This window comes from Meleagris gallopavo, chromosome 5 (assembly GCF_000146605.3).
Source record: "Meleagris gallopavo isolate NT-WF06-2002-E0010 breed Aviagen turkey brand Nicholas breeding stock chromosome 5, Turkey_5.1, whole genome shotgun sequence".
Lineage (NCBI taxonomy): Eukaryota > Metazoa > Chordata > Aves > Galliformes > Phasianidae > Meleagris > Meleagris gallopavo.
Window position 1 is genome coordinate 3,855,399 of NC_015015.2, and position 12,063 is coordinate 3,867,461.

Sequence of the window (12,063 nt, forward strand, 5' to 3'; positions counted from 1 at the left end):
TCTCATTAAAAGTCTGCTGTGTATTTGGTCTTTACTTCTGGAACAAAACCAATAACATCATAGGGCTATTTTTTCCTGATTTCTGTGAGAATAGGTTAATAAAAGAAAAGCACACCTTTTTCCTCTACATTTTGCTTTTCTTTCTGCACTGCTTTCAGAATACAGGTGTTTTCCAACCAAACTTATATGAACATAAGCATCTTTGGAATGGAATTTTTCAATATATTTGTCTTTCTGGAAAGAATTTCACAATTATGTCTGACAGCATCAAGCTTAAATGAAAAGAAACAGAAAGGAAAAGAGGCACTATGTGTCTGGGACGCACACAACAGGAAAACTCAATGTGATTTGAAAATTAGCATCAGAATCCTGAGGATCAAAGCTTATTGTCTTAAATTGATACCACAATAGTACTATGTACCTAAGTTAATCAATATTCTTGTTTCCCATAGGGCAGTAAGATAACACACTATTGTTCTACAAACCTAAGAATGAGATCTCCTGCATTACCAGATTAAATGCTTAGATAATTCACTTGCAGAGCTCTGAATCAAAATAAACAAAATGACAAGAAGAAAAAAAAAAAAAAGAGGATGAAGAAAAAAATCAGTCATTGAATTTTATTGTTAAGTGAGATACTAATCTTTACCTAGTCTGCCCTCAGAGGCCTGGAGTAAAAGCACAACTCCTAATCCCACCCTGAACCAAACTGGCAACGTTCCTAAACCTAATCACACCAACTACCCATGGCTACCATGGCGTCATGTGCAGCATCAGGCTGTGGCAGAAAAATGACTGTATGCCTGGCAAGGGAGAAGCAGCTGCAGAAAGCCACTGCATGGTGGTACGTTAGATCAGGTAGACAGTTCACCTGGTCTTTCCATGTTGCATGCTTGGTTCCATGTTCATGGGCAAATGAGTGTTCAGTTTTCTCCTCAAGGCTTTCATATGTCTCTCTAATATTGACTTCAATCTTAACAGGGTTGTACCTAGATATGAATTTCAAGGTAACACAGGTGAGAATAATGGGATTACAGCAACGTGTTCTTCATTTTGCAGGACAAATTAATTCTGCAAAAACATTAGACACATTTTGATGAGACTGCAGTATAAAATAAGAAAGGTCGTTTAAATTTAGGTTGTTACAAACTCTAGGAACAGCCATACTTCATTAGTCAATATCAGTCATTTTTTGCAGTGTTGACTTTAACCATCCTAAAAGCGGTCATATTCCCTTGAAAAGCCTAACTTGTAAGTGAGTTAGTACAACTAAGAGCAGACTGATCTAGTCTTTACTGGATATATTTTGTGATTGGCATTGTCTTGCTTCATGTGATAAATTCTGAAAGATTTAGAAGCCCCAGGAACACTTTCTGCTCTCATTCACAGATGTAAATCTAGAACAGCAAATTAAATGCAGACATTCACTCATGTTTTTGAGGGTCTACTAACTCCAAAGCTTTATGCTTAGGCTGTATTTCAATTTTATGGCTTTCTCAATGCTATGGTAGACATTAGAAACAGACTTTACAGTAATTTTGCCTCTGCTGGGGAAGAATCCCTGCCTGTTAATACCACGGAGCAGCTTTTGTTCTGGCTCTGCTATAAAACCCCAAACACCTGACCTATATCAACCACGTAAAGCCTGAAGAGAGAGCTTTATACAACCCAGTTTCGGGTCTCTCAAGTATGACTTTCAAATTTGCTGCCAGTTTCCATCTTTTTGACTTCACAAGCCACTATCCTAGAAAGATTTATTTTATATAATTATAACAGAAATTATATTACAAAATAGTAAATTATTTCAACTTTTCATATCTTCAGTTGAATGAACTTCAGACAAGACAGAGTTTTGTTACTGTGACCTGAAATGAGAAAAAAAGAGCAAGGAGCTGATGACCCCAGTTCATCCTTTGTCATCTCACAGCCCCAGCAGTACGTTAATGGACATTGCTACTAACACTGCAATTGCTAACATTAACATAGATAAGAATAAACATAAATAAAGAACTGCTATTTCTGATTATAGAAAGCATATCCAAACGAGTGATAGTTTTCTAAGCCAATCTTACAGGAAAATGTTAACTAACCAACCTCAGGACATTTAGACTGCTTCAGGAAATTGACTACACAAATACAGTTTTCTAGGCCAATAATCCCAGGCCATAATTTGAAAGATTTTCTAAGTCAAATGGGTAGGAGCCATTGCTCTTGTCCAACAGTAATGAATTGCTGAAAATCAAAAGTCAAAGAGTTAATATGAAGCTGAGTTCAGCCAACAAGTATCAAGGAGGATGTTGAAATTTCTCATTAATCCTGTAATTTAGGTCTGCTTATTTAGAAAAAGGAAAAGACAGGAGTGAAACATTAGTACTTTGGAAATTCTACTGTATGCAGTCTCAATGGACTACTCAAATTAAGAATAATAAAAGATCAATTACACGCTAAGTGCATGGTAATTTTTTTTATATACATATATATATATAAAATGTTTCCTACTTACTGATTTCAGAAATATTCTGTAGGAGATGGCATATCATGGATTAACTGGAACTCACACCAAACAAGTCTGCATACAGCCTATTTCTAGGTGTGCTTAATTGCTACACTGAAGTACAGATATAACAGTACTATTTAGCTTACTATAAAAGGAGAAACAATTTATAAGAAAAATAGCACTGCATCATTCTCCAAGGATTCTGCCAATAATTGTTAGAACATATCAGCCAGATTGGATTGGTGAAGACACTGATAAGAAAAATAAACAGAAGTAGAAACTGTATCAATCAAGTGATACTCTGGGGAAGTTTTGTCGCCACTCATTTAAGAAAAATGACTAAGATATTCTTGATGAAGACAATCAAAATTATTCACCTTTATGTCATCTCCCCAAAACCTGTTAGTCCAACAGGATCACTGTAACTACAAACTGAACAGGTTTTCTGCAAAGCAGTTAGTCTTCAGTTAATATTTCACAGCTTATGTGACATTTTTGAAAAGAGCAATAATGCGCAATAATTTCGTAATGACAAATTAAGATAAAATGTTTCCTTCTTCAGAGGAAGGAAGTCAGTGACTAAGTCTAAAGTTCCCTCTGAATGAACATCATGAGGGATCCTAGAGGATGCTATCAGGACACAAAAAAATAGAATAGTTCTCACAACCATTAAGGCATTTATCTTGCTAACTCTTTATGCTGAAGTAACATCAGTGTGGCGACCTTAAGAGAGCATATAAAGCAACTAACAATGCTGCTGAATTGATCTCACAAAAGTACATTCCCCACAGATCTCCTCTCACTGGCAATTTAACCAGTAAAGAAGAGGGAAAGGAGGGATGGAAAGCAGTATCAGGCCTTCTCAACAGTACACGTGGCCTTAGAATTTTCGGCCTTTTTAAGGGCAAAGCAGCCTCATCCAAGACTTCTGTCCTAACCACCACCTAAAATGCTGCTTCTGACACAGAAGTTTTCTTCATGTTCTTATATAATAGCTTTACTTTGTCAGCTGCTCCTAGAAGATCAACTAAGATTCACACAGCCTGTTTATACTCATCACCACAAACAACTGGGAGATATCCTAGACAGCACGTCATCCTACTCCAGCATACAGGGAAATAAAACACTACAACACAGTACTGAGAATATTAATCTTATAGGCTCACTTTAGTCAATGAATCCTTTTCTCCATTATATCCATTACGACAAGAATGTTCTGGGGTGACATTAGTGAACTAGAAAGGAAAAAATACCTCTTTATAGCATGACAAGACATCTTGTGGCTACAGTATCACTTATACTAGATGCCTCCTGGGGGTATGATTAGCTCAGCATGAAGCAAAGGATATTAATACTAATTTTGTTTGATGCACTCTTGTCAGCAAGAATAGACATGCATTTATCCTAACAGGGAGATTCATCCCACTTAAGATTTAAGCAGCTCTCACAATGAATCAGAATCCAACCACAATTAGGTAATAATCACTTTTGTACCAGCATAACTTTACAGGCAGAAAAGTGTTGTCAGAATTTCATGCTAGATAGTAGTAAAGAACACAGAACTGAAACAGGGAGGAACAAAAAAAGCAATTTTTGCTTTTGCTCGTTACTGGGAACACACAGCAGAATCTCACCAAGCTCTTTTCAGAAGACATAGCTCTCTGTTTCTTAGCATCTAGAAGGTAAGGATAGTCATGCTAGTGACAAGCATGAATTTTAATTGATTTGGCTTTATTTTTCTCATTTTGTCTCTGAGCTTCCAGATTCTTCATTTGTCAATGCTTTCCCTTCTCTCTGCACTTTCAGGAGTCCTGTTGGTGTTTGTGAAATAGTCCTAGACTATGAGGCATTCTGGCTTTTAAGTAGTAAAGTATATTTGCTCACCTCCTGTACATCACATATCATGTTGGAAGAATCAATGTGACAGATTTAAATGGTGTGCTATGAAGTCATAGCTGCACATGTCATATCAGTCACCAGAGACTCTGGTTATCTGTGCAGTTGCCAGAATTTACCCATGTGACTGAAGTAAAAGAAAGCTGGTTTAACACTTGCACCTAAGTATCTAATCTGTAGTTAAACCTCAGCCAAACTGGCTAATAGACATATTTCTATATATTGCTCTGCAAATGCTTTGTCTCACATATACAACACGTGCAAACAGACCAAGAAAAACAACTTTTGTTTTTAAATATATGGCTGTATTCTATAAAAGCAGATCTCTGCTTTCTGCTTTCATTCTCTTTGTGCATTCATTTTCAGAAACAAGCTTCCTTAAAAATACTTCTCTCTAATAGTGAATAACCATTCACCTGTATATTCTGAAACGAAGAGCTGATAACTGCTTGAAGAGTAGTTACTAGAAATGGACCGTAAGAGCTTCTCAGGGTTATTTTTGTAATTTATTTTCCTAATAAATAGGTAAAAGCAAAGCTAACTGAAATGCAATTTGTCAGAGATCTTCCAAGATCAAAATGGTGCCATAAAGGTCAATAATACACCAGAATTAAGTTTAGGAGTAAGCAGGAATAACCATAAAAAAACACCATACATTAGAATTTGCACACACACAAGTGTTCTAAGTGCAATGGCAGAAACAAGAAGTTTGGAAAATTTCAAGATCCAGAACATTCTGAACTCAAGTGCCATTTACAAGCATGCATCTTAAGTACAAACTGGTTTTATCTCACTGTCTCAAAGCAAACCGTAATCTCATCTTTTAATTTTAAGGGCATAAGAATATCAAAGGCAAAACCAGAATTACAAAAGATATTTTCCCTGCTCCCACAGATATTTTGTTTGAGTTTTTCTTGTTCAGGCGTTTCGTTCGTTCAGTTCTTACACAGTACACACAGAAATCCACTACTCCACTATACCAACACTGACAGATTCCACCTTCAGATGCATGTCTGTGATCTCACTGATTTGAATAACAACTTCACCACGTCTTCGAGAATATTATAAAAGCCAACGATGAAATTATTCTATTTAGCAGATTAAACACAGATGAGATAAATGAAATTAGGGGGGCATACAAAGCAATTTTGCAGAAAAGCGTTCTAAGGAACGAAATGAAATCCTTTGCAGGGCTGGAAGAAGTTATCGCTTGGCTAACCAATTTGTCACTCTGTAGCTACCCCTTGTTGATAACAAGAAGAAAAAGCTATTCATCTTCTAGAACCATTCTCCATCTAGCAAATTTACAATTTTATAATACCTAGAAATCCTCTTTCCTCTATCACTGTCTCAGATAGCAAAGAAAGCTGGATTTATTCAATTCTGTCATGCTTCATTCATACATACATACAAGAAGTCAGGGATATGATTTGCCCTTCCAAAATTCAGTGCAACACAGGCCATACACAAATTCAAGCTTATTTCTTCCCAAAGCTCATTTTTTTACCCCACCACTAACACTACTAATGTACTGTCGACACCAGAATTACTTGACTTGAGGTTTTTCATCTTTTGTCATAGAGAAAAAAGGAAAATAGAAAATCTGCTACTAGTTGAATAAAAACACTGGATATCGCTTGTAATTAAAAATGAGAAAAAGGACTCAATTCTGCATCTGACAAGGAGCCTTGAAATTGTCTTTTGCTTTCTGCACAAACCTCGTAGTGCCCTTATACAGCAGTTCTCATGCTTTTTTCTTTTTGTAGCAAAAAAATATGACAAATAGTCATAGTCTTAGTGCCTTCTAAAAGAAACATATAAATTGTTTTTGCAGACACTGGAAGTGCATATATAGGAGCATGCAAACTTCTGTTTGCAGAGAACTGACTAAATACCACAAGATTTGTAAAAACAAGTTACTAAATAGCTTGATGAACTGTTTAAAGCAGTCCTGTTCACTTAAGCACTTTTTTTTTTTAATCAACATAGGATTATTTAAACCCAGTCTATGCAAACCTCTTTTATCCTTTCATCTTGACTTCCAATTTTTCATATACTTTAAAAGCTTGTCCAAAAAAAAAAAAAATGTCCATCCCATCAGTAGTGCCACTAGATGAAAAACCTAGGGGAATTTTTTTATTTATTTTTTTTACAAAGTAGTTTGAAACTTCCTATAATAACCAAAAGATTAAATACTGCAGACTAATATACAAGAACATTAAAAAAAGCCTTCTAGGCAAAGGCAGGAAGAAATGTACTGTATGCTGATTCATCAATCCATTTTCTAATACGTGGATCATTGTTAAAATAACAGCAAGGCTACAGAAAACGCAGAGAAAAAAAAGGAGAATATTGCATCTTTTCCTGTGATGGAATAATAACATCAACAGAAGTACCTCAGCTACAGTCCTATCAGAAAAAGCATCTTCTGTATCATAGAAAGACCACTTCAGACAAATACCTGGTCCACAGAAATACACCAGGAAGTACAGCAGACCACCATTTCTGTGTTCAAGTCTCCATATCCCTTCACACTAGCCTTCCTCACGATTGCCAGCAGAACGCACACTTCTTAAGTTTAATACATCTTACACAGATGTTACTCTCTAGAAAACATTTTACAGGGTAGGTTACAGCACTTGAAAAACGGTATTTTGGAAGCTGTCATGACAGCATGACCATAGCATGCCAATACAAGAACACACCAATGAAGGAGAACAACAGAATCTGAACAGTCCAGCACCAATTCCCCCTTTTTTGATGGATTATCTCAACTTCATACATTCAAAAAGAGCCCCTTTTGAAAACTGATACTCACTATCGTGAAATTCAACTTTGCAATGGAATTAATTCTTCCATCACTTCTTCTATACTATTTTTCTGAGCATGTTGTTAAGGGGACAGGTCTTTCAATATTTTCTTTACCTTCACAATATGCGGAGTCTCCCTGGACAGAGAGATAACCATTCTTGCATTCGCAGGTAGCCTTTGTGTTCCAGTTTTTACACTCTGAATTTTCACCACACCTGTGTCCTTCTGCACAGAAGTTATGGCCTAAAACACAAGGAAATGCAAATAGGTATTAAAACATGCTTATTTCAGGTTTAATATTTACATCAACCATATTAATTTCTTGAAAGCTTCAGCATGTTATATGTTAGAAATTCACTCTATAATCAAATTTGGTACACAGGCTTTTTTGATTCCTCCATCAATTTGTACTCAAGTATTTTTTTTTCCCCTCCAAGCATTCAGTTGCCTGGATGGCTTTAGTAAGGAAAAAAGACAACTTCAGAGGAGGAAACCATGGCAATACATTAATCTTCTACAGAATCTATGCGCTTTATATATTTAACTTGCACTGAAAAATAAAATGAAATGTAATATAAAAATTAAGGTGCAGTTATACTCTCTTTAGCCATTTATGCTAACACAGTATTTGTCTTTTTTTTTTTTTTGCCTTTATAATTGAAACCAAGCACTGGAACCCAAAACTCCTCTATTCAGCATCCAATTTACCATCTCTAAGCAAGATTTCTATTCTGTTAACATTCTAGATATTACCCAAGAGACAAGATGTTTGTTGTTTGGTTGGGTTTTGGTTTTGTGTTGTTGTTTTTTTTTTTTTTCTTTTTCACTGTTTCCCCTGACACCATGACATTCCAGGCTATTTTCTGCTCCTCCAGAATAATAATTATCTTTTGAATGAATACACAGCATTAAGGAGTTTAATTATTATTAGTAGATACTGCAACTAAAAGTCTACATAACATCAGTGCATTACATTAGTCACTATAAAATACCACACTTCAATTTAGTGTAGATTACTACTACTGTGCTGGGACTTGAGAGACATAGATTATCAACTTTAGACAATGATAAACCACAATAAAAAAAAAAAATACACACACCTCTTTCCTTCTCATCCAAACCTTTAAAAAAGGATTTCATTTTTCTCAGCATGTTTTCATTACAATAGTCCTTATATCATTTTCTGCACCAAAAAAGTAACAATACGAGGCTCTCTTTAACTCAATCTTTAATCATGTGACAATTTCTTGGCAACTTTAATACTTGTAGGTAGCCAATAGGACAATCTCCTGGTCAATTTTCATCACAAGTTCTAAGTCCCAGATCAACCATTCATTTCTAACAGGACTTCCTCCCAAGTATGATTCCCTGTGTAGTTTTCAACACCACATCATACTCTTCAGAATTATTCACTGTTCATTTACCACAATTCAACAGAACATATGATTACTCTAATTATCCATCCAGAATCCATAGAGATAGCACGGTTTTTTTCAAACCCTCTCTAGAAAATCTAGTATTGCTTTAATTCTCTTGTTATGATCCGTATTTGAGATTAACTGTCTTAGTTTGGAGTCTGATTCTCCATTCAGAATGCTCCGGTTCTACAAGTTTTATGAATAGGCTCTAAGAAACTTTCCATCGTTCTCCTCTCATTAGGAATATATGATAATAGAACCTACTGCTTTTCTAGATTGCCTTAGTATTTATTATGAAAAACCATTTCCTGCCTTTTAAAAATGTTAACCAAGAGTGGCTCAAGCTCCACTTCCCATAGCATTTCAAAAGATCTGTTCAGCACGTCCATCAGCAGAAAGCAGCAAACCTGTTCTTTTAAGAGCACGCACAGTGCTGTATGCTTTCAAGCTTTTACAAAACAAACGTCATTTAAGGTTAACCTGCACAAAAACGTGCATGGTGATATAGAATTGTAAGGGCTCACTGTGCCTCTGTCAGAGTACACATTCTATTGAATCAGAGGCTCTTGCAACTGTTTTTCCCCTCCCACAGTTGAAGACACACATCTAGCACTTCAAAAGAACTAACAGGCTCATATCCAGGATGTAGTGTTGTATTTCTTAGACCTTGGTCTGCATTCTCCCCAGCTGGGGTTTTGAAGGTGAAGAAGGAATAAAATGCTATCTATTCTTGGCAGTTTATATTGGATCTGAGTGTTTATTGTGCTTTTCTGGTGAATAAAGACCACTTGGTATTTGGACTGCAAGGTGAAAAAAAATAAGCTACTTGTGTTGTTCACACCTTTAGGTCCAATTCAATGAATAATTCAGGTAAACACTTAAATTCATTCATATTCAGCAGAACAGTCTGGAACACGTCTAAGGGCTGCTGATTAGCTAGTGCTGTGCTTATACTCCTGACTAAAGAGAGAGGGCCCTAAGCACTGACTAAAATGTCAATCTATCAGTGGGAGCAACCACACACCCTCAAGCAACCAGAATGCAAAAAAACCACGAATATGTGATATTTATTAGTTCTTGACCATGAAATGATCTGTAGTGTTCCTTCGTAATACCTACACAGATGGCAAAACTACCCATGATATCACAACAGTATCTCTGAATGCCAACCAGCCATAGATGGCAGCTAGCAGAGGGCACACATTGCTATTGCCCAGGTGAAGGTAACTGAATTACTGAGATTTCCAAATACTCAGCCAAGTTTTATCTGAGACAGTCAACACCTCTCCAAATACAAGAAAAGCCTTAAAATAGAATCATCACATGTGAGCAAGCAAGCAATTGGAGAGGATTTGACAGAAGCACAGAAAATCTTAAATAGCTCTGATAATCTAAGCTAATTTCAGACCAACACAGATGACAAAGCAAATGAGCGCGAATTAAAATTACAGATAAATGCATTCAGAACAGATGTCAGAAACCATTTTCCCCCACACATACAGTCATGAATGTTCACAACAGCCATTCAAAACCATTCAAGATGGGAGTTAAATATTGAAGAGTGCGTTTAGATTTTTTTTTTATAGGCACGATGACCTCTGTTCCTTGCCCAAACATTTCTAATAACATTACTCTCTTCCTTATCAAGGCTGCAGAAATGTTTGCTTCCATTTTTCTTAAGAACATCATCCATATCTTTTCATCAGCAATATCTGACTGCAGAACTACCACCCCTAAACATATTAAACCAAGTGTGAAAGAGGTCAATTTTCATGATGCCAGACATAAAACTATCACTTATGCACCTATCAGAAATTGCACGGTTTACTGCTCCCAAATCAGATTACCTAAAATTAAACATTCGTTCTATTTGGGGCATCCAAATGTTGCTCTCATTTTTCCAGGCTTCTCAGTATCTTCACATTCCAATTTCCCAAACCTGCTTTTCCAAAGCAGTGTGCTAAACTGTTTTGCGATGACATCAAGGTTTGTCTGTCTTTTTAAGTACCAACCATACTTGGTAATTTGGTTTAATTGCCGATTGAAGAATGCAAGAATTCACTCAAAAGTATGGCTACAATCAAACATACCCTACATACCTACCCTCAACACTGATGAACCTCCCAGATTTCTGAGGGTTTCCTTGTAAGATCTGTAATGCTTTCTGCACTCCTTCCAGTTTCCCCAGCTGTTCACTTGAGGAACTGAAATTCCTCCTCTCTCTTGCTGTTCAAGAAACTACCCTGCAGCAATCCACACTTTTCACACGTCAGAGGCTTCTAAAAGGAATGCTGATGATGCCTCCATTAATAGTATTAGCTATGTTTAAAAGGTTCAAGGTCATTTCACCCTCGAAATCTTTTAAATTCTTATGCTTTAGCCCCACAGTTACTATGTAAATACGTAAAGTAAATCTGGGAAACACCTCATAGGAAGTCATAAAATATGCACTAGCAATTATGTCCTTTCATGATCTGAATCGGTTTTTAAAACAAGTCATGAGCAATGAAGCACTTTGAACAGCAGTTTTTATGCCTTCAGAGTCTGAGGTCCCAGAACTCAGTGACATAAGAGCAACTTCATAAATTCTTTCAAGCTGCTACTTGACTGCAGATCCTATTAAACACTGTTTATTTCTGTGCATTAGAATAATTGTACTGCACATTCTAGCAAGCTTCCAAATATTTTCTTTTCTCTTTTGCAAACAAGGGTCTTTTAAATCCCAAATACAGTTATAAATATGTATTACATCCAGTACATAGTTATCAACCTCCATTAAATCTTCATAAAAATAAAACCTTGATATAACACGTACTTCACAGCAATGCAAGAGAATTATTTGATTTCTGAAGAAGCAAAGCCCAAGCTTGCAGCTAGACAGAGAGAGATGGGGGGCTATGTTAATTGAAGAGTGTTCTCATGCCTTAAGTAAAAGAATGGAAATCCCCTTAACACAAAACAAAGCAGAACAAGTGAGGATGGCAGAAGCCACCATTTTTAGATTATAATTCTGTAGTAAAATGCATGCTTAAGCTTATCTGTAGGATTCTCTACTTCCTGCTAAATCAGTGTCAGCAGTCGATCCAAATCTACCAGCCAAAGCATATTGCAGGACAGCAAATAAACATTTCTGCAGGAAACCAGCTCTTGCAACTTCATTATTTCCTGACACCCTCGCACTTAGGGAGAGTCTGATTGCAGGAGCTAGGGCTATTATTGAGGCTGTCCTAACCTATCAAAATTATGAGCATAACAGAAAAATTCTCATGAAATTTATTTGAATCACTCACGCAAAAGAGAAAAATCCACTCTTTCAAAATTATACACTGTCTTTGGCAAGGAGGAAAACAGCTGAAGGGAGCAACATAACACTTTCACGACACTATTTTTCGTATTATGTTTGTCCCTGGGCCATAAAAAGCGTAATAGGCATGCTATAAA

At 36.3% G+C, this 12,063-nt stretch overlaps 1 protein-coding gene across 3 annotated transcripts in view; it reads right to left on the reverse strand.

Moving 5' to 3' along the window:
- NELL1 (neural EGFL like 1) overlaps positions 1 to 12,063 on the reverse strand; it is a 273,232-nt gene that overhangs the window by 180,400 nt on the left and 80,769 nt on the right. For all 3 annotated transcript variants that reach the window (XM_031553393.1, XM_010710718.3, XM_031553394.1), the window contains exon 12: positions 7,319 to 7,447. In XM_031553393.1, the coding sequence (XP_031409253.1) occupies positions 7,319 to 7,447 (129 nt within the window). The remainder of the gene's footprint in view (positions 1 to 7,318; positions 7,448 to 12,063) is intronic.